General features: G+C 41.7%; 1 protein-coding gene across 1 annotated transcript in view; it reads left to right on the plus strand.

The window, feature by feature from the left end:
* Positions 1-8,087: 8,087 nt before the first annotated feature.
* IL20RB (interleukin 20 receptor subunit beta) overlaps positions 8,088-23,718 on the plus strand; it is a 29,989-nt gene continuing 14,358 nt past the window's right edge. The window contains exons 1-3 of the mRNA XM_007170352.2: positions 8,088-8,289; positions 20,103-20,229; positions 21,821-22,011. Coding sequence (XP_007170414.2) covers positions 8,217-8,289; positions 20,103-20,229; positions 21,821-22,011 — 391 coding nt within the window. The 5' untranslated portion in view covers positions 8,088-8,216. The remainder of the gene's footprint in view (positions 8,290-20,102; positions 20,230-21,820; positions 22,012-23,718) is intronic.

A 23,718-nucleotide genomic window follows, 5' to 3' on the forward strand; every position in this document is an offset into this window, starting at 1 on the left:
TGGAAGCCAGGTTTCCTTATTCCCAGCCTGATACACTCTATATTGTGACACATTGGCTTCTGTGTGCTTGTTTTTAGATAAGGAGGAAAGTCCTGGGAAGAGCAGTATTACAGTAGTTTTCTTCCACCTGTGAGGAGATGCTTAGCTATCAATTTAAATATTCATAATACACATAACCCTGCCCAACCCACTTCTACAAATAACTTCTCCAAAATCTTGTAAGAAAAATTTTCAGAACTTTATATAAACTCAATGACAAAAAGCTATTGCTGCTGTATCTGTTATTTGGTCATAAGTCCTTAAGTTCAGCTGAATACATATTCACAAAAATATATTACACATCTTGGACTATACACAGTAACACAGGCACCTGGCACTATTAAAGATGGTGTGTCGCAGACATATCACTTAAAATCAGAAGGCCTAAGTGCAATCCACTGCCATTGCTGGAAGAATAAAAAGCCTAGCAGATGAGCAACTTGGGTTGTTAGAATGATGTTATCCTCAGATATGTGGATAGATCAGTGGCACATAAGTTATCTCCAGCTTTAATGCTTTAATTCTATCATCTAATCCAGAGATGGCAAGAAGCAGGGCCACTACTGTCTGTGTAGGTACATTGTGAGAATTAGGAAAAGGCACCTCTTCTCTGGGCAAGCCCAGCCACTTTTTTTGCTGTTGAGAAGTCCCAAACTCACCACCACTACCCTTCTCCCATCTTGCAAGGTGCCCTGTTCAGGATACAACCAATACAGTTCAACCCACAATGCTTAAAATAATTGTTAACATTTTAAAATTGGGGGATTTCACATAAAATTCAGAGTTCTGGTTTCCCCTGAAAAATGAGAAGCTGATAATACTAAATTTGAATTCCCGGAAGGCATCAGATGGTATGGATGCTTCCCTTTTTTTAACCAATACATACGGTTTTTAAAAAAGTGTAAAAGAGGCTCTTTCCCAGCTTTTATCCCCCTAGTTCCAAGTCTCCAAATGCAGTTACTGTTAACTCGCTGTTTTTCCTGTAACTTGGAGTTATCTGGAAACTTACCATTTTGCAGAAATACTTGAGGTGCAATGTCCAAATCAATAAATTAGGGATGTAGCATTACAGCATGCTTTAACTTTTCCACTTTAATATTTTGCTAGAAGAAAAGGAGATCCTTTGTAATCCTGTATTTATATACATCCTTTAACTGTTTTCGAATGGCTTCACAACTGAGGTTGCTTCTAACTTAAAGTACATTTGATGTAGGATAGATGACATCCTCATTTTATGTTTTGAACAGCATCCAATGAACTTTTAGAAAATGCCATATTACTGCTTCTGGGGAAAACCTGTATTTTATTCTATTGCAAGGCAAAGTAGGAAGCTCCTCTCTTCTGATAAACTGGTTCTATTGGTTTAGCAAGTTTATATGACTCAACTGTCATCTTCTGAACTCTTACAGACCAGCATACTGTGCATACTCCACACCCTAGTTTTTTGCTGTTACATGACCTAAAACCAAATGACCAAAGAAATATATTTTTTTTGTTTACTAATGAGGGGTTCTTTTGATTTGAAAGTATACAGTTTGCTGAGACTTGTTTAATGAGTAGAACATAAACTGGGCTTGGTGAGGTTTTGAAGAGCAGGAGGAGGAGTTTTTGTTATTATTGGCAGTGTTCACGAAGGTAAATGTTTTAAACCACAGTGTCTTTTTGAGGGTATGTTTGTTGGCCGGTGCACTTTCATTATCTCAAATACTTCAGAATAGGCCTGATGCCTACAAAGGTTCACACAAACATTTAATTTACCTATTGGACTGGCTGATTTTCTAAATGTTTCCACTCAAATTACTTTTTTAAGCTGTTTTTAAAGCTCCAGGGAAAGCTGGTCTCAGTATTTTGAAATAATGTTGCAAATTTTATTTGTAGTTATAACTACAAAGAAGACAAGACAAAGAGTACTCAATTTCCTCTCCATGTTTTCTTGTACCTCATGGAATGATAATGACTCTGGAACAGGAAAACAAACATAAATAGACAAGAATAGACATCTAAGGTAGTTAAGGTATTTAGTTGCTTTAAATCTCTAGACTCAGAAATTATGTAGAACATTTATTTGCAGATAGCTTTCGGGAAATTATGGAGACAGGTGGAGTCCAGAATGAGACTAAAGTGTCTGTTTTAGGTTAAATACCGGAATGGTTATTAAATTTATGTTTTTTTTTTGAGCATTTGTAGAAGAAATTAGTGATCCCTGAATAAGCATGTCTTTTCTTGGAACAAGTAATGCCAAACATATACTTGTTTTGATATGGTTTCTAGACTATAGATAAGGGGGATGTTGTAGAAAACAAGTACTGATTTCATCAGCACGTATGCTAATCACTTGGCGTCAAGATGAGAAAAATACCTTTTGAACGGTTATATCTATGTGTATGATTTTGTGTCTTTGTTTTGCTTTTGGAGATATTTATCCTTCAACCACCCATCCAACCACCTCACCTCAAATGTTTGATTGCATAGGTGCCAGACTCTTCTAACCTAGCAAAATGATAGTGAAGAAAATGGACAAATTTGTCCAAAAGCTGTCCTAAAACTTTCATTTCTAGTGATGTAATGCCTAATGGAGAAGTGCTATGAAGGAAAAACAGAGCAAGATGAGCTCGGAGAGTGAGAGTGGGGTGTTAATTTATATAGGATGGTCAAAGGAGGCCTCATAAAACGGACTTTGAGCATATTGTGTGCTTCACTCAATAGAATCACTGATGACTAGGATTAAACCAGTGAATGACTGAAAATATAGCAATCAAAATCATTTGAAAATTATTAAGATCTTCACTTACAGGGCATTGTTTCTGGTTTTCAAATTTTAGAATTGAATAAAATGGTATTTTATTTAAACATGGAACTTTTAACTACAAAGGACTATTCTGAATAAGGCCTGATTCTACATCTTAGGAGGAGTTGTTGGGGAATGTCACATAGAAAAGAATCAGTTATAACTACAGGAAGGAGGGCAGTTTGACAGACTTAAGGGTTTTAATTCATCACACCCTAAGGAAAGAATTGAGGTTAAGGGAGGTTAAATTCCTGATGTTCTGCGCTGGTGCCAGACAATAAACGAGGCAGGAAATTGAAGAAGAAAATCTGTTCAGAGGAGGTTGAAAAAGGGCTGTAAGAACCCTGAAAACCAGAGCTTGAAAGTGTGTGAAAGTTACATCTGGAGCAGACTCAGTGGAAGCGGGAGTTAGAAAAATCTATGACAAGGAGAATTCCACTGTTTAAATACACTGTGTTACTTCCAGAAAAAAAAAAAAAAGTAATAATTGAGACAGTGGATTACAATTAAATGTCAGATGTGCTAAAACACAGGACATTGATATTTAGGAATCTTGGTAAAGGGAAGAGAACTATTTTGTGCTAAGTAGAGCAAGGAAGGGTTATTGCAATTAATTGACCACGTGGTCTGTGCCAGGGCACCAGGACCTACCCTGCATTTGCACCACCCTAAGAGTGAGTGCCTGAAATTTTGCACGCTGGTGCCTCCCTTGCTTCATTCTAGTCCCAGCCCTATGGGGCTCAGAGGGCTTAGGATTCTCTTCCTTGACCATCAATCTCATTTTCCTTCCCCACTCTTTTCCACAAAAACCTTTAACTCCTTGCTTTTCCTTCTGTAGTTAAATATTCAAGCAGCAAATAGTGTAATAGGAAAAAAAATTCCTATTTCTAGACTATACTTGCTTATGATAGGAAATAGCTTTGTTCTTCCAGCGGTTCATCTTCAGGCATAGGTGACTGATCATCTTCAACTCTGGAAGGCTGTGGAAATTAATCTGAGAAGTGCAGCAGAAATTAATCTGAGAAGTGCAGCAACAGGTTAGAGGATAGTTTGGTTTTGGCATGCTGCATTGACAAAATATCACAACCAGCTGATGAGAAAGTGTAGAAAGAGAAGTTCCTCAAAGCCAGAAGAGAAAGGCAAGATCAGAGTCGGGGATCCAGGCAAGGGTAGGGGCTAGCAAGTGAGGCACGGCCCTCCAGAGCTTCTCACACAGTGGCATGGCCCATGCAAAGGTGGATGGTCTGAGTTCCTTGTTCATGGACCAGTCCTGAGAGGAACTGCCATTCAAAAGCTTGTGGCAGGCAGGTAGCATTACCCCTCAGTGCCCCTAGAGGTGTGCTGAGCCCAGGTCAGAGACTCTCTTTGCAGTGGCTGGTAAAGGATTGGCAGGCAGTACTGCCTTGTCAACATGGCAGTGCTGGGCAGGGGCATCTTGACAGGGACCCATGCCCAGGTTGAGCTATCTTAAGACCTCAAGGTTTGGTGAACAACTCTCCTTCCTCCCCCATCGCATAACTAAATGAGTCTTGTTCTTTCTCCTATTTTCTGTTTACTTTCCTTTTCCTTTTCCTTTTCATCCTCAGTCTGTTTTCCCCTCAACTTTGCCATCCTTGGGCTTTCCCATGCCATTCTCCCAGTTGGAATGCTTAACTGCAAGTACATCTTTCCTATCCAAATCTAAATAGGTACATCCTTGGAATTCCTTATGGAGGATTGTCCATTCTCTAAAGCCTTTGCTAATCTCCTAGATCACTAACTCTTCTATGTCCCTCAGACACATTGTGAGCCCTCCTTTGATACTAATTGGGAGGCAGTAAGGTGAGTGAAAAGAACTTGGAGTTAGGTAGATCTCTGTTGGAATTCCTGTCTCCATCCCTGACTGGCTCTGGGATCTACAGTAAATAAATTTCAGATGTGTCCTCATCTGAAAAGTTGGGAATCAAATTTTATCAATACCTTGAAAGTCTGTCGTATAATATATGGAAATGTGTATAGAGTGCAGGGATCAAGGAGAGGATGCAGCAAGTGTCCTTGACCTTGATGTAGTTAAAAGATAAACAGCAAATACTTATTGTATACTTACTTTGCCAGATTCTGTTCTAAGTGTACCATCTCATATAATCCTCACAACAGCCCTACGAATTAGGTACTATTATAATTGTCTCCAATTTACAGAGGAGGACATTAAAACATTGTTTAAAAGACTTGGCGAAAAAAACACAACTAGTAAGTGGCAGAGCCCCAATGCCAACCCAGTCTGGCTCCAGAGCCCATGCTTTTAATGACCACCCTCTAATAGGTGTCACCAACTGGAAGCTTTTCTTTGCTGATCCAGGGGCCAAAGTGAAAGATGGGCAGCCCACAAAGGGCCAGCCAGTCAGAGCAAATAAACCCTAATGTATTTATTGTTAATATTATTAATATAACAAATGGTTAATACAGCATTTGTGAAGACCTACTGTGTTCCTGGCACTGTGCTAATGTGCTTTGTCTACATTCTTTAATTCCCACAAATATTATGCAAGGCATCATTGTTTTATAAAAACGACGCTCATAGAGTTGCTTTCTTCCCCTTCACATTAAAAGAGTGCTACTTTTCCCACCCAGTCCTCAGCCTACAACTATCTAGCTTCTGATCCAAGTTCTCCACTGAAACTCCTCTTACTGAGATTACAAATGACCTTCTAGGTGATGTAAATCCAGGAGACATTTTTTGATAATTTACTCAGTGACTCTCTTCTGCACCCCCCTTGGTGATCACTCCATCCCTCATCATTTCCAAGACCATAGTTTGCTCCAGGACCACCTCTCTGGCCTATTTATTCCCCCTATATCTTCCTATGTCATTTTGCTTGTGCTGGTCCTTTAAATGCAGGTCTTCTCCTGGAGCGTATCCACCCATCTCTTTAATCTACATACTCTCCCTGAATGTTCTCACCCACTTCCTGGTCTTAGCTACCACTGAAATGCTGAACATAGGGGAAGTGGTGCCTTACCCTGACACTCATAAACTGAGACAAAGATCATTTGAATATTGGAGACTCCCCCTGCCCATATGAGCACCTCAAAGTCAAGTGTATCGAGCTGAACACATGCAGCCTTTTTCTGTACCATCCCCAACCCTGCCTGCCCTGCTCCCACCCCACCCTCCTTAACATTATTTAGGTTGAGGTGCTGTCATCCACCTAGTTATTCAAACCTAGAACCTGAAAATAATGTTTGCCTCCTCCTCCTCCAATCCACTCAACATCTAGGAGCTGTCAATTCTACCTCCATCATTTGAATTTAGTCACTTCTCTACAGACATGGGAAAACCTAGTGGAAGCCAACATCTCTCAACTGGCTGACCGACATCCCTCCCTCCTGGCCCACCTGCCTCCAGTCTGGCCGCTTCCACGATTTTCTCTACCCTAGTCATAAATTTTTTAAAGCTCAAATGCAGGGAATGACAGATTATATTTGAGCTTTTGACCCTTCCTTTGACCCTCATTGACTCAGGATAAACTCTAAGCTCCTCAACAAGGCATTCAAAGCTCCCTCTTGAGTCCTGTTTTTGTCTGCATTTGAGCCCCATTTCTTGCAACTCCAACCTTGCTCTCCAGTTGCATCAAACTTCTCGTGGTTTCCTAAACATGCTATGGCTGGCTGATCGTTTTCAGCATTTAATACTCAGCCCAAATTCACCTCCAGGAAGTCTTTTCTGATCACCCAGGCTGGGTTAGGTGTTTCTCTTTAATGCTCCTTTGTTCCCTTGTGAATATTTCTGTCACTTCATTTTCAGTATTGATTTGTGATTATTCTCATGTCCATTTTCTCCACTAGGTTTTGGTTGAGGGCAGGAACTATCGAATTCCCAGGATCTAGTACATAATAAGCCCTTAGTGAATGTCTGTTGAATGAATAAATAAGTAACTTTCCCAAGGTTATATTGCAAATAAATTCTGACACTGGAATCAAAATGTGTTGCACTCTAAAATTCATGTTCTTTCCACTGAAGCGTTTGCACATGTGGAGTGTTTAGAGTCTTTAAAAATCTGACATTTTAAGAGGCCAAACCCTATCATAAGATTTTCCTTCCAATTTAAAACATTTAAATAAAGTTTTCAATAATACATTCACATGGTTCAGTAATCAAAAAATATAAAAAATAACACAGCACCCACAAGAATTGAAAGCAGGGTCTTGAGATATTAGTACATCTGTGTTCAGAGCAGCATTATATTCACGATAGCTAAAACGTGGAAGCAAATCAAGTGTCCATCAATGGATGAATGGATAAGCAAAATGTGGTATATGGACTATTTTTCAGCCCTAGAAAGGAAGGGAATTCTGCCATATACTACAAAATGGGCAAAACTTGAGGACATTATGCTAAGTGAAATAAGCAAGTCACAGAAAGACAAGTACTGCATGATTCCACTTATATGAGGTACTTAGAGTAGTAAAACCCATAAAGACAGAAGTACAATGGTGGTTTCCAGGAGAGGGGAGAAGGCAGAGTTACTGTTTAATGGATATAGAGTTTCAGTTTTACAAGATGAAAAGAGTTACGTGGACAGATGTTGGTAATGATTGTACAACAATTTGGATGCATTTGATACCACTGAACTGTATACTTAAAAATGGTTAAGATGGTAAATTTATGTTATGTGTATTTTACCACAATAAAAACAATTTTTTAAAAATCCCCAAACAAACAAAATGTAGTGGAAAGAGTCTCGTTCCCATTTTTCTCCTCTGTCTTCCCAATTCCCACTCCCTTTGCCCCAAGGTAAACAATCTTGGTAGTTTCTCTATCTCCTTCCAGGTTTTCTTTTTGCATATGCAAGCAAATATGAAGCTATATATTCTTCACCTCCTGACTCTATAAAAGATATTTAGAAAAAATTTTTTAAACTTCTCTACTTTTTTTGAAGTGGAGATGTAGAAAAAGAGCTAATCAGTACCTAGCTTGCATGAACTCACAGGAGAGAGACTTGGAAGAGAACAGCTATTTGATGAGAAGTTTAGATAATCTTGCCTGCTACTGCCAGGGGTGCCTCTGGAGACCACCAGGGTCCCCCAGGGCAGAGCCTATGATCCAGGTATCTCCCCCATGCAGATTCTTAAGCTTCCCAGAGTTATCTTTTCTCTGGAACTCTCCTAGGCCACACCCCCTGATGCAACATCTGGGTTTGGGCAGAAAGGAGGGTGCTGCCCAGCCCGCTTCTCCTGAGCTGTCTGGGCTGGCTCCTCTTTCCAGAACAATTCAGGCTTTACAGCGACTCAGACTCAGCTCCAACTTCTGCGTTCTGAAGCAAGGATGGCTGATATGGAAAGAGTGCTTCATTCTGGAAGGAAACAATGTTCCAGGTGAAACTGAGCCTGCCAAACAGAGACCCTCACAATGGTTCTAGAAGAAATCGAGACAAGTCTTATCATGTGGTTTTCCTACGCCTTGATTCCTTGTTTGCTCGTGGGTAAGTATGAATCAGAATACCGCCTACAGTCTGGGGCTCAAATATAGGTTAAGAAGGTGAAAAATACTTTCCCAGGGTTTGGGGTTGCAATATATGCATAGAACATCTTATGTCTGTTTTTGAAAAGGTTTCTCACCTCCTAATCCTCCGTCCCCACAAAGAAAAGGCCTGCATTCTGTTTAGAAATCTCTTAATGTCCACAGAACAATCTAGGAAGATAAAGCATCAGAACAAATAGTTTAAAGGTTAGCAGAGATCCATGCATTTTGTTATTTATCTTACTATTTAGTTTTAAAAGCCACAACATAGTTATTATCTCAGTCTTTCTGTGTGTGCCTCAGAGATGTTCACTGTACGGACAGGTTTAAGTAAAGATTCTAACAAAATACACATGAATAAAAAGACATAATTTGCAACCTTAATATTGGGTACAAGACTTATGAGAATTGGAATTCTCTCCTGGTCACTTCAGAAAAGGTAGCAGTCAGCTACTCCATACCATTTTTAAAAGTATTTGGTTTGGGACATTTTGCCTGCCTGTAAGATTACATAATTTTCTCTGCTCCATTTCTGGCTGCTTGCACCTACACGTTATCGTTCTGAAATCGCAGCTTTCGCTTTTGATGTTTCTTCCTGTCAAATAACATTTAAGAGAAATTTCTAATTTGAATACACCAAAGTACTAGGCACTTTGCAGTGTCTGTGGGTGTCTTGAGCACTTTCTTTTTTTTTTTTTAACACTGAGAACTAATTATTCTAGTTAGTTTAAATCAGGTAACACATCAGTGCCGAGGTGATCAGCAAATGTTTAGAGCTGACTTAAACATCGAATTTATGCCTGTGTAGCTCAAAACCCTTCACAACTCTATGTCTCAGCGCCTGATGAGCAAATTTGCTGTTTGTTTCACGACACACCATATTTAGGCCCCAATCCTATTTCTCACTACTCCTTGAAAACAAGTACGGGCCACAGGCGGCTGCTGTCTTCACAGCTGGCGCATCACCCCCTCATTTCCTCCTCCTGGTCTTTACTGTTGTTCTTTCCCTCAGAAGCTCCCTCTCCAGTCCTTACCCCATCCCAAACCCGTCCTCCCATCATCATGCCAGATGGGTCCCTGCTCCTGCAGCCCCTTCCCAGACCTCTCTCCTTTGATCCTTGACCCCATGTACTCTGTTTCAGTGGGTTATTTCTGTTTCCGGCACTGGCCTGAAGGCAGGGCCTAAGGCATCGTTCCTGGCGTCCCCACAGCCCCTAGCTAGGCTCAGCATGTTAGTTGATTGGTTAGTTACTTGATTGATTGATTAGTTGGTGGCACAAACAAGTTGCTAGGAAAACGCTCCTCCACTAAGCTAAAGGGAGAAGACGGGGTGGCCAAATGAGAAGGGGAAAGGCCAGCATATTTTTCCTGATTTTTTTTTTTTAATTGAGGTATAACTGACATATGACATTATATTAGTTTCAGGTGTACCACATAATGATTTGATATTTGTATGTATTGTGAAATGGTCACTGTAATAAGTCTAGTTAACAGCTGTCACCATACAAATTTTTTCTTCTTGTGATGAAGACTTTTAAGATCTACTTTCTTAGCAACTTTCAAATATGCAGTACAGTAACTATAGTCACCATGCTATATATTACATCCCCATGATTTATTTATTTTATAACTGGAAATTTATACTTTTATGATCCCCTTCACCCATTTTTTTTTTTTATCATTTTTTAATTTGATATTTTCTTCAATCAGGTAGTCTAGTCTTTTAAGCCTTTTCCTGAAAACTCCTATTTCAAGTAGACCTGGAGGTGAGTACTCTTCAGACACCTGTAAACTTACACAGAAATAAAAACAAAAACAAACAAAAAACTACAACCACCATCCCTGTCCCCCTCCACCACCCACCCCCCCCCAAAAAAACCAAAGAAACCCACCAGTGGTAGAAGCCACAAGGATGTCAGAGTGAGAAAGACCTGTGTGTGAGTTTTGACTTTTATCACTTGCTCGTTCAGTGAATATATTGCTATCACTTCAGTTTCCTCATCTGCAAAATGGTCAAAATAGCTACCTTTCAGTTGGGAGGTGTCAAACGAGATTATGCAAACAAAGGCACTCTGAAGATGTAAGTGTGCCCACCCCCATGTTACTTTTCATCTGTTGGTTATGCAAACCGATGGTGGTGTCAGCAGTTATTTGCTTTAGCTGAGGTTGCCTTTATGCAATTTTGACCATTTACTCTGGACGGTGTAGGAGCCTGCAGTGATTTCTGCAATGCCTAAATGAACTTCTACTACTTACTCTAGATCCTTGGGACAGATGGGTAGAGGTCTTGCTCTCTTTTACAGAATTTATTTGCCTTGCCCTGTCCCTTTCAAATAATAGTGTGTAATTCAGGAAACTGATTCCCACTACCAGTAATAATAATAATAATAGTAATAATAACAGCAATAATAACAGCGACAATGACCATCGCAACTGCCATTTATGACCGCACACCATGCTCTGGATTAGCAAAAATATTCTCTTGACATCTCACATCAATCCTGCAAGGTAGGTGATATAACCCCCATTTTATACAATAGGAAATAGAGACTCAGAGAGGTTCAGCTATTTGCCCAAGTGTATATATCTAATAAGTGGGAGAACTGGGATTTGACTCTGGTTCTGCTGCCTACAGAGCCTGTGCCCTTTGTACTTCTCTGCAGAAGAAGCTGAGACATTGAAGCAGGTCAGAAAAAGTTTAGAGGGACAAAGCAAAAGGAATAAAGAAGATGTTGCTATGTTTTCTGACACATTTGCTATAAGGGCTGTTGGAGATAAAGGTGGCAGAACAGAACCCAAACGAGGGGAGCTGACAGCAGACCCAGTGAGGGGAAGCCAGAATGGCGATTCCAGGGAGGAGATGCAAGGGGTTCTGCCTGGGAAATGTGCCCAGGGACTTTGTGGTGGGCATAAACCTCAGAATGGCACAAAGGTCTAATGTGAGATAGGAATTCGGGGGAAAAAATCAGGCCGAGGCTAATTTCACTAAGGAGCCAAGACTTGGTTCACCTGTTTCGTTTTCATTCATTCTGTATTTCTGAGCGCCTGCTGTGTGCTGCGTTCTGGGTTAGGTGCTGGTTAGATATGAACAAAACAGTGTTTCCTGTCTTCAGGAAACATAAGAACCTGCTGGGAAATACATCTAAGTCTTTAGGGATTTATCATTCATAGTTTTTTTTTTATTGAAGTATAGTTGATTTATAATGTGTTAATTACTGCTGTATGGCAGAGTGATTCAGTTATACATATATATACATTCTTTTTTATATTCTTTTCCATTATGGTTTATCCCATGATATTGAATACAGTTCTCTGAGCTACACAGTAGGACCTGTTGTTTATCCATTCTATACATAAAAGCTTACATCTGCTAACCCCAGCCTCCCACTCCATCCCTTCTCCCAACCCCCTCCCCCTTGGCAACCATCAGTCTGTTCTCTATGTGCATGATTCCATTTCTGTTTCATAGATAGGTTCATTTGTGTCATATTTTAGATTCCACATATAAGTGATATCATATATCGTTCATAGTTTTAACTATTTTTCAGCTACCTGAAGTAAGGTCTAGATCAGTGGTTCTCAATCTCAAGTGCACATTGGAATTAACTGGAGAGCTTTTAAAAGTACAAATGCCAGGATTTCACAGCCAGAGGTCTGATTTAACTAATCTAGGGTGTTGCCTGGTCTTTGGGATTTTTCAAAACTTCCTGGGTGGGGCTCCTTAGAGAAGTGGTTTATTCCATAACTGGGAGCAGAATCTTGTGGTAAGGAAGGAAGTGCTCAAAAAAGGATGGGGGCCAAAATGCAACAAGTATCCTGGATTAGATCCTGGAATGAGAAAAGGACATTAGTGGAAAATTTGGCAAAATCCATACAAAGTTTGGAGTTTAGTTAATAGTAATGTACAATGTTAGTTTCTTAGTTTTGACAAATATATCATGACTATATAAGATGTTAGCATTAGGGGAAGCTGAGTGAAGGGTGTACAGGAACTCTGTGTACTTACTGTCTGCATTTTTTCCCTATAAATCTAAAATTATTCTAAAAATTAAAAGTCTATTAATAAAAATAACATGAAAAAAGAGAGTGAGAGATGGGAGTAAGTCAAAAGGACACAAAACCCAAGAAAGCTCCCAATGGCCAAAGCTGGAACAATTTGAGTAACAAAATAAATAACGATAGAATAAAATAAATTTCCATTACAAATGGTGGAGAAGGAAGAGCTCTTTCTTACAGAATTCCAGTTAACACATAGAAAATCACAATTAAAACATCACAGCAATGATTGTTGCAAGTAACATCCACCAATAAACACAAAAATTAATGGATGAAAGTTGGGGGAGAAAGAATATTTGCATAGTGTCACAGTATCTCCCCTAAGTTATTTATTAATTATAAAGGGGAAAATGGTCATTTTATAGTGAAGACACCACCTTAGCCAAGGGGTCAAAGTTAACACCACCAGTAATAAGACATAGCAACATCATGTATTCCCTGTGAGTATGTGCCAAAAATGCACAACCTTAATCAAATCATGAAAAAACATTAGACAAACCAAAACTGAGAAATAGTCTAGAAAACAACTGACCAGTACCCGTAAAAAATGTCAAGGAAAGATTGAGGACAGACTGAAGAAGACTAAGTATAGATATGACAACTAAATGTGGGATCCTGGATTGGTTCCTGAAAAAAAAGGAAGGAAGGAAGGAAGGCAGGAAGGAAGGAAGGAAGACTTTAGGGGAAAAAATCGGTGAAATTCGAATAAATACTGAGGCTTCATTATTGATATTGGGCCAATGTTAATATCTTCCTTTTCATATTTGTACTATGGTCATGTACATCTGGAAGGCTGAATGAAGGGTATATGGAAGCTCTCTGTACTATTTTTGCAACTCTTCTGTAAGTCTGAAATTATTTCAAAATAAAACTTAAAAAAAAAAACCCACAAAAAGCCACCTCCCCAGTGATTCTCATGGGCAGCCAAGGTTGAAAACAATTAGAACTCTATACACCAGTGCTTCTCAAACTTTAATATGCTTATGAATTACCTGGGGGATCTTGTTAAAATGCACATTCTGGTTCTGTAGGGCACAGGTTGCAGCCTGAGAGTCTGCATTTCTAATAAGCTCCTGGGTATTGTGATGCTGCTGATCCAAAGGCCATACTTTAAGATCCTGAAGCAGTAGATCACTTTCCTGAGGCATGAATTGGTTTGCATACCTTTTGAAGCTGGGGTGTGGGCACTAGTTACTTAGGCAGCGAGTGATGCCAGCAACCTGCTTAGCAGCCATGTCCTAGCTCAGCCTTGCTCTTTTCTTCTTCTGGTCACATACAAGGGGATTCTCTTTGAAATAATTTACTGTATTCGAGGGAGACATTTTAGGGTATCGCGTCAGTTCATGGTATCAGTATCCCCTGAAGTGCAAGCCCCATGAGGTAGTCAGAATGATGGTCCCCCAAAGACATCCACGTTCTAATTCCTGGAACCTGTGGATACGTTACCTCTTATGGAAAGAGGGATTTTAAAGATATGATTAATGTTATGGGATTTTGAGATTAGGAGATTATCCTGGATTATCAGTGTGGGCCCAATCTAATCACATGAGTCCTTCAAAGCTGAGAACCTTTCCTGGATGCACTGAGAGAGAGATGGGAGGACAGAAAAAGAGGCAGGAGAAATTTGAAGCATGAAAGGGACTCAACCAGCCATTGTTGGCTTTAAAGACGGAGGAAGGAGGAGCCATGCGCAAGAAGGTGGGTGGCCACCAGCAGCTGGGAATGGCAAGAAAACAGTCTCCCCTGGAGCCTGCGGTCCTGCCAACACCTTGATTTTAGCCCAGTTAGACCTGTATCAGATTTCTGACCTATGGAACTGGAAAATAATAAATCCGTGTTGTTTTCAGATACTACATTTGTGGGAATTTGTTACAGCAGCAATAGAATACTAACAGGCCGCAAGAAAGAGGGATCAGCTTTGTGAATGCAGCTCTATGCAAAAAATGTTGCTTAGCTACTTTCTGCCACACTGAGCAGCAGAATCTTAAATAGTCACAGTCACCTGGCTCAGGTCTCTGTTGGAAACACCCAAGAGGCTCCACCCAGTGGGCCTTCTTGAGATACTGGAGTCAGACTGCTAGAACAAGAACAATTCTCTACAGTAACGGGAGCATAACTATTCACAAGGAGCCAAACAGTTATACAGAAGATATTCCAATATCTTGGTCTAGCTCCGTTGAGAATTCTCATCCAGTGTGGCTGAGGAAATAATTATTCCCAATTTTGCACCCTTCTCGCTGTGGCCAATATGTCTTTCCTGTTCACACTGTAAGCTTACTCTCCCCTCCCGCCTTGCGTGCATTCTTTGTTTTTGCATTTGCTCATTCACATCAGGAAGAGTCTCTATTAACTGGTTTCTTCAGAGACTTGAAGGAAGGCTGGTAGACGACACTTCTTGTTAATGAGAATGGTGGGTGGATAACGAAGTTTCCTTTTTCTCCACTGAATTGTGTTCTCAGGACCACAGTGAGCCTTGTCTAACAGCTGGAGGGGTTTCACCTATGAAACACTTCCTAGGTGAAAGGAGTCACTTTCAGCTTGGAGTCTGAGCTGAAAATAGACTTCCCTATTTAGTGTCCTAGCATAAAATGGATCTTTCCTCATGTAGGGCCACCATGCTTTCTATGTAACCCAATTAAACATCCCCTGGCATCAGTAGTTCATGGGCATTACTGATTTTCCATCTCATTCCCAATGTGTATGTGTGCTACATAAACAACAACAAGACAAAGAAGGAACTTGGAATATACGATACAAATGGCATAAAGATATTGAAGATGTTGCCTACAGGGCTCAGAAAGAAGCAGTAGTTTTCATTTTAAGACAGGAATGAAACTGAGTATTTTGCCCATAGTGGAGTTAGATTTGGAACTTCACAGGTAGGAGAAGACAGTTACACAAGTGCAAACTGCTGCATAACATAATGGAGTCACCTAAATTTTGGGACATCTCTTGCTGTTGTCCTGCCTGTGTGCCTCTCATAAAGAAAGATATACCCAGAAACTCAACCTCAGAGTATGTTGCTTGAAGCCTTGATGAGTGCCCTGGTCATTAGGACACCTAATTGTTAGGTCTCCCACCCTAAACAGGTGTCCCTCACTGATTTAATTGACTGCACCTTATTCTACAACTTTACTTTTCTCCTAGGTGCATTTCATCCTGTTTGAATTTATCCTATCATGGTCTTTTAAAATGTGTCTTGTCATGCAGATAATCAGAATTAATGCTAATTTTTTAGGTGTGATGACACTATTTTGTATTTTTTAACTGAAATTTTGTTGAGGTAATTCTAGATTTATATGCAGTTATAAGAAATAATACAGAAAGCCCAGTTTCCCCAATGGTATTTCGCAAAACAATAGTATAATATCACCACCAGGATATTGACATCATTGATACAATCCACCTGTCTTATTCAGATTTCCCCAGCTTTACTTGCACTCGTTCGAGTGTGTGTGTGTGTGTGTGTGTGTGTAATAGGTTTGTGTATTTATCGCCACAGTCAAGATACTGAACAGTTCCAGTATCACAACGATACTCCTGTTGCCTTTTTAGAACCTCCGCCTACTGTGCCTTTCCCCACTGTTCCTAACCCCTGGCAACCATTAATCTGTTCTCCATTTCTAAAATTTTGCCATTTCAAAATGTTATAAAAATAGAATCATACAGTATGTAACTTTTGGGGGGTTGGGTTTTTTCACTTGGCATAATTTCCTAGAGATTCATCCAGATTGTTTTATGTAGTGATAATTTGTTCCTTTTTATTGGATATACCATAATTTGTTTAACCATTCACCTGTGGGCATCTGGGCTGATTCCAGTTTGTTTATAGACATTGTTGTGCAGATCTTGTGTGATATAAATTTTAACTACTTTGGGATAAATGCCCAAGAGTGCAACTTGGTGGGCTGTATAGTAATTACAAGTTTAGTTTCACAAGAAACTGCTGAACTATCTTCCAGAGTGGCTGTACCACTTTATATTCCCACCAGCGATGTATGAATGACTTTCCCTGCATCCTCACCAGGGTCTGGTATTGTTACTTTAAAAATTTCTAGTCATTCTGATGGCTGTGTGGTGCTATCTCACGGAAGTTTTAATTTGCATTTCCCTAATAGCTAATGATATTGAACATCTTTTCATGTGCTCATTTGCCATCTGTATGTGCTTTTTGGTGAAATGACTCTTCATGTCTTTTGCCCATTTTCTAATTGAATTGTTTGCTTTTCTACTGTAGGGTTTTGAGTATTCTTTGTATGTATATTCTAGATATGAATCCTTTGTGCGATATATAGTTTGCAAATACTTTCTCCCAGTCTGTATCTTGTATTTTCATCCTCTTAACAGGGTCTTTTGCAGAGCAAGATATTTTAAGTTTGATGATGCCCATTTATAAATGTTTCCTTTTATGGATCTTGCTTTTGGTGTCAAGTCTAAGAAATCTCGGTCTAGCTCTGAAGATTTTCTCCTATGTTTTTCCCTAAAAGTTCAGAGTTTCATATTTTGCATTCTTAAGTCTATGGTCCACTTTGAGTTAATTTTTGCATAAGGTGTGAGATTTAGGTTGAGGTTTTTTATTTGCCTGCAAATATCCAATTGCTCTAATATTATTCGTTGAAAAGGCTATCCTTCCTTCATTGAATTGCTTTTGTACCTTTGCCAAAAATCAGTTGAGCATTGTGTGGGTCTATTTCTGGGATGTCTATATTGTTTCATCAATCTATATGTCTATTTCTTTGTCAATACCGCACAATCTTCATTACTGTAAGTCTTAAAATTGGGTAGATTGATTTCTCTCACTTTATTCTTTTTCACAGTTGTTTCAGTTATTCTCGTTCCTTTGCCTTTGCTTATAAATTTTGGAAAAAGCTGGTATAGGGCTTCCCTGGTGGCGCAGTGGTTGAGAGTCTGCCTGCCGGTGCAGGGGACACGGGTTCGAGCCCTGGTCTGGGAGGATCCCACATGCCGCGGAGCAACTGGGCCCGTGAGCCACAATTACTGAGCCTGCGCGTCTGGAGCCTGTGCTCCGCAACGAGAGAGAGGCCCGCGCACCGCGATGAAGAGTGGCCCCCGCTTGCCACAACTAGAGAAAGCCCTTGCACAGAAACGAAGACTCAACGCAACCAAAAAAAATAAAAATAAATAAATAAAAAAGCTGGTATATATCTACAAAAAACCTTGCTGGGATTTTGATAGGAATCACGTTAATCCTGTATATCAATTTGGGGAGAATTACCATTTTAACTATGTCAAATTGTCCGATTCATGAGCACAGTATGTCTCTCCATCTATTTATATTTTCTTTGAAATCTTTCACCAGCATTGTGGAGTTTTCCCCATACAAATCCTAGATATGTTTCGTTAGATTTACACCTGAGTTTTTCTTTTGAGGGAGGGAATGATTGTAAATAATGTTTTAAATTTCTGTGTATAAGTTTTCATCTCTAGTATTTAAAAGTACAACTAATTTTTAATGTTTATCTTGTATCCTATGAACTTGCTGAACTCACTATTAGTTTTAGGAGGTTTTTTGGTAGATTCTGTGGGATTTCCTACGTAGCGTGCAAATAGGGGGAGATTAATTACTTCTTTTCCAATCTGTAATGCCTTTTACTTCCTTTGTTTGCCTTATTACAGCTGCTAGAACTTCTAGTACAATGTCGAGTAAAAGTGATGAGGGTGAGCACCCTTGCCTTGTTCTTGATTTTAGGGGGAAAGAATTCAGTCTTTCACCATTGAATAAGATGTTAACTGTAGGTTTTTTATAGATGGTCATTATCAAATTGAGGTAACTCCCTAATGTTCTTGACTCAAAGAGAGGTTTTTTGTTGTTGTTGTTTTCTGTTTTTAAATCATGAATGGATGTTGAATTTTGTAAATGCTTTTTCAGTGTCAACTGATATGATTGTATGATTTTTCTTCTTTAATTTGTTCATGCAGTGGATTACATTAATTGATTTTCAAATATTGAACCAGCCTTGCACACCTGGAATAAATTCCACTTGATCATGGTGCATAATCCTTTTTATACATTATTGAATTTGGATTGCTAGTATTTTGTTGAAGATTTTGGCATTTAAGTGCATGAGATATATTGATCTGTAGTCTTTTGTTTTTTTAAATACATGCTACCTTTACCTGATCTTGGTATCAGGGTAATACTGGCCTCATAAATTAGTTGGAAAGTGCTTTTTCCTCTTCTATTTTTTTGAAGAGATTGTATAAAATTGGTGTTAATTTCTCTTTAACTATTTCATAGTATTCTCCAGTGTAATCATCTGGGCCAGGAGATTTCATTTTTGAGAGTTTTAGAATTATGAATTAGAGCTTTATATTTACATAGCTTTATAATCTTCACATATCTGACTAGGGAAATGTTTTGTCTACTTTACCAGAGGAAGGATGTCAGAGAGGACCACACTCCACCCTCCCATGTGACCTCACTGCAGCTGGCTCTTTTCCTTTTCATCCCTTGGGTGATTACAAGTTTAAAGGTGGGGAGGGCAGGAAGCCTCCCTTGTGGGTACCCTAGGTGTTTCTTCACAGGGCAGGCCGTGGATGCTGAGAGTGAGATCGGGATGCATCACCAGGGTCCTACATTAGAGAAGAAGCAAGGGCACCAGGTGGGGTGTCCCTGGCAGCACCCATCCTCTCGTGGTTACAGCGCTGGATAACGAACAGCAGGTGCCAATCTGGAGACAGGCACACAGATGAGAAGTCCCAGGCGAGGGTCCCAGCCTCACACACACCATGCTGTCGATATTATCACTGCAACTGTAACAGCAAAGGGAGGCAGGTGCTGGGCATTGAAAGAAGAGTGTGTGAAAGTCGGAGGGGAAGACCATAGCGGAAGATCCAGACTGCACCCTGGGTTACATGCAAGGATGAGCCCTGGGGCTGCAAAGTCCTTAAGAGGGCAGGTTCAGCTTCACAGGCCTCTTTGATTCTGTGTGCAAACTGTAGACCCACTGTGTGCACACTCTGAGCACACAGCTGTGTGAGCAGGTGCTTGAATCCCGGCTGGCTCAGAGGGCTGCAGGCTGCCTGGGGCGGAGCCTCCGAGCTGGCTTGGTGCCTTTCTGCACTGGACTCCTTCCACGGCAGACCTGAGCCTGCACTTCCCAGATGGCAGCTGCGCCCTGTTTGGCCTTCTTGGGGACACAAACGAATTGCTTTGGTACCTGAGGATGGCAGTAGCAGGAGAGGGTGGTGATGAGAAGGTGGCAGGAGCCGGTATGGGTTTGCCATATAGGGGTGGGGGGCTCAGGTTTACGCAACTTGCTTTAGGTCACGTAATAAGTGGCAGAGTCAAGGCCTGCATCTAGATCAACATGACATAAGGGTTGTACATAACGTGCTTCAGTTTTCTCATTTGTACAACAGAGAAACTAATGGTCCTTACCTCCCAGTATGGTCATGAGGATTAAATGAGATAATCGTGTGACAACCTAGCACACGGCCTAGATAGAGCATGGTAAGTGCTCAATAATATTAGCCATTATTATTATTAATATTAACATGCCATTCAATCACCAAAGGCAGAATTACAATGATGATAGCAAAAATTTAGCATGAACACAAGTATGGTGACATTAGAGTTGTTTCTAGTTCCTAAGCATGTTTGGCTTTTCATTAGAAACTAACTTGAAGCTGTGGCATTTCCCCCGATGCCAGCCCCCTGAGCTTACCTGTCAGCCTGTCTATCTGCCTTGGTCCCAGATGGAGTGGCTGTTCTGCCTGCCCCTCAGAACCTCTCTGTACAATCAACCAACATGAAGCATGTCTTGACGTGGAGCCCAGTGATTGTGCCTGGAGAAATAATACACTATTCTGTCGAGTACCAAGGGTGAGTTTTGTTTTTTCGTTTTTTGGTGTTTTTTTTTTTTTTTTCTTCAGTTTTTCTCTTTTAGACATTAGTTGATTCCTCTCCAGGAATCACAACCTTCATTCCGGAGCTCAAGGAAGCTTTGTGAGCCCAGGGAGAGGTTATTGCCCATGATCTGCATCCTCTGTCTGCATGGGCACTGAGAGAGTTGAAGCAACAGGGATATTGTCCCATGGATTTGACAGTGAACTCCCCGGGAACACAAACATGTATAAACACTTTTTGGTGAAGCTTCTTTCCAACAGTGAGTCAATTGTCTAATGCTGAAGAAAATTTTAAGAAGAAACGAGTTTGCCTCTGACTTGAGGTGGAGAAATCACTGGGGACTCAGATCCTTTGGGGGTGGGGGAGACCTCAGTTTTCCTGACTGTGTGCTTGCCCCTAGAAGCCAAAACAAATTGTGATCCTATAGGTCAGCTGGCCCTTCTCCAGGTGTCCAGGCCCTTGGAGCTGTCAAGGAGTGACAGGGACACAGAAGGTGCTCAATATATTTCATTAACAATTTATACAAACTGAACAGCTACATGTGCAGACATTCTCTTAGGCTCACGGGTACAGTCGACAAAGCTTCTGGACAGAGGGAGCTTACATTTAGAGGAGGAGACAGTAAAAAGGTAAAGAAATAAGTACACGAGGTCTGCACTGTCCAGTGTGGTAGCCACTAGACACAGACAGCTATTTAAATTTAAATTAATCAAAGTTAAATTAAATTAAAATGTCTCTTTCCCAGTCATACGAGCCACATTTCAAGTTCTTAATAGCCACATGCGGCTAGTAGTTACCATATAGAACAACATGGATAGAGAACATTTCCACCAACACGGAAAGTTCTATCGGGCAGCATTGCTGTAGGTAAGTTCAGATAGAAATCATCTCTAGGAGGAAGCTAAAAGCCTGATGCAACAGAGAGTTGACTCTGTGGCAGCTTTTTATCAGATGGTCGGGGAAGGTCTGTCTGAGGATGTGATATTTTAGCCAATACCTGAAGGACAGGAGCAGGCAGCCAATGGGAATGCAGGGGCAGAACACTTGAGGCACAGCGAACGTGACAGCCTGTCGGAGGGGGGGCGAGCAGGCCTGTGTGGAGGGAGCATCACGTTTAGGGGTGTAGTGAGAAGGCCAGAGAGTCTTGTAGGCCATGGGAGAGAGTTTGGATTCCATTCTAGACTCTTTGGAAGCCACTAAGGAGACAAATGTTACGCTCTACTGAGTGATGAATGGTTTGAAGACTGGCAGGAAGGGAAGCAGGAAAATCAGTCAGGAGACACACAGCAAGGCAAGGGATGACAGTGGCTGAGACTGGGGTGGTGAGCGTTCAGATGGAGAGACTGGGACAGAGTGGGGTTTATGCTTGGGCCTCCCTTGTCTGGTGAGAAGGAGTAAGGAGGAAAGGATGGTTGGTGAGGGAGGAGAGGGGAGAAACTGGAGTATGGAGCAAATGCTTGTTTTCCTGACCCATAAAAAGTCAGTGGATGCGACAGTTACTTGAAACCATCATTGAGCCTGGGTAGAAGGGGCTGGTGTGACGCTGTCCCCTCCTGTCTTTGGCCAGAGAGTACGAGAGCCTGTACATGAGCCACATCTGGATCCCCAGCAGCTGGTGCTCGCCCACCCAAGGGCCCGAGTGTGACATCACTGATGACATCACTGCCACTGTACCGTACAGCCTCCGGGTCAGGGCCACCCTGGGCTCCCTGACCTCAGCCTGGAGCACGCTGAAGCACCCCTTTAATCGAAACTCAAGTAAGGCTCTTCTCTCCTCTCTCCCCTGCCCCCAGCAACCTCCCCTTCAGGAACCGTGCTCACTGAGACTGTCGGGATTCTTTTCAGCATCAGGTTAGTCTTGCAAAGCCAGAGTACTGTGGACGTCAACAACCCTAACCGGTCCATTTTAAAAGGCCAGCTGCTTCCCACAGGCCCTCTCTCTCATTTTGAGAGAGACTTTGGAAACCAGTCCTGTCTCTGGAAGGAACACTGCTCTGGAAGTGGGGAGATGGGGCTAGGACGGCCTCTCCCTACCCTGGTAGTGCCTCATAAATCTTACACTGCCTCCCATCTGGGGCCTCACTAACCCCATCTTTGTTGCTGTGTGAGCATCTTCTTCGTGCAATAGGCTCTATACATGATCAGAGGGACCAGAAACAGTCCTTTGGAAATAAATAACTTTTCTATAGCAATAGAACCTGGAAAATAATTGAGAAAGAAGTAAGGGAAGAATCCAGATTGGTGACCAAATATGGCAGAGTGCAAATAATGACCAGTGTGTAGAAGGGTGTGTGTGGGGAACAGCAGGAGCAGGGTCTGGATGCCGGGGGTGAGGAAGCAGCTGGTCACATGGTGAAGGGCTTTGGCATAAAGCTTGATCAAATCGGTAGAGGAGGGTCACAGAAGAAGAGAGGGTCTAGGCCAGGTCTGTCTTACAGAACAATCACTGGCTGCGGTGTGAAAAGTGAACTGGAGTAGGACAAGCCTTCAGGGCAGGTGAACAGTGAGGACGGCGTTGTAACACTCCAGCTGAGCCAAGGTGGGTCCTGGTCCCAGAAGTGGGGAAGGGATGGGAAGAAGAGGACAAATTCTAGAGACATTGCTGAGTTAGAAAGGACAGCGCTTGGGGACCAGTTACTGGGAGACAGAGTGGGGGGAGATAATGGTGGCATCCATCTTCCAGATGGGGTTAGTGGGCGTGTCACCCAAGGAAGAGAACCCAGGAGGAGCTACTGGTCTGAGGAATAAGAGTTGCTGCTGGATTTGGGCTCTTTGAGATTGAGATTCCTATAGGATATCATGCCACGGATGTCTGATTGGCAGTTGGAAATCAGGCCCTGGGGCTCAGACAGGTCAGTGTCAGACACACAACACAAAATTAATAGCTAGTGGCTTGAGAGCAGGTGAGATGTCCAGGGACAAGACATGAGGACAAAGAGAAGCCAGGATAGGCTCCTGGAAAACCTTAGGTTTAAAAAGAGGATGGAGGGAAAGGCACTAGGAGGTGCTGGGCGGGGAGAGGGTCATGGAGGGGAGAGCGGATGAGCTGCTGCTGGGCCTGAAGGAGGCCCCTAAATGGGTCCTTGAGAAAGTGGCTTCATGGCGCCGTGGTGATGGTGGAGAGGCTGCCAGCGGGAGGGTTGAATGGAGGCGGGAAGGGGCAGAGCAGGTGTGGATGATAACGTGACCAGTTGGGACATGCAGGAGAGGCAAGGGAAAGGCCTTCAGTGACCTGTTTTCTTGGTGTGGCAGGTGACCCTCTGCTGGGAGTGAGGACAAAGGGAGGTTTGGGGCAGCATCTACAGTAATGGAATGAGTCAAAGGTTACTGAGGAGTATATGAGATTGGGTAGAAATTAGGACGGTTAGAAGGTGAAGGAGCCCACGCTGGAAGGGGCTGAGGAAGGTGAATTTGAAGGGGAAATTGGCCTTCTAGAGTCAGGCAGGGGGGGTTGAAATTCCACCT

Source organism: Balaenoptera acutorostrata, chromosome 4 (genome assembly GCF_949987535.1).
Source record: "Balaenoptera acutorostrata chromosome 4, mBalAcu1.1, whole genome shotgun sequence".
Lineage (NCBI taxonomy): Eukaryota > Metazoa > Chordata > Mammalia > Artiodactyla > Balaenopteridae > Balaenoptera > Balaenoptera acutorostrata.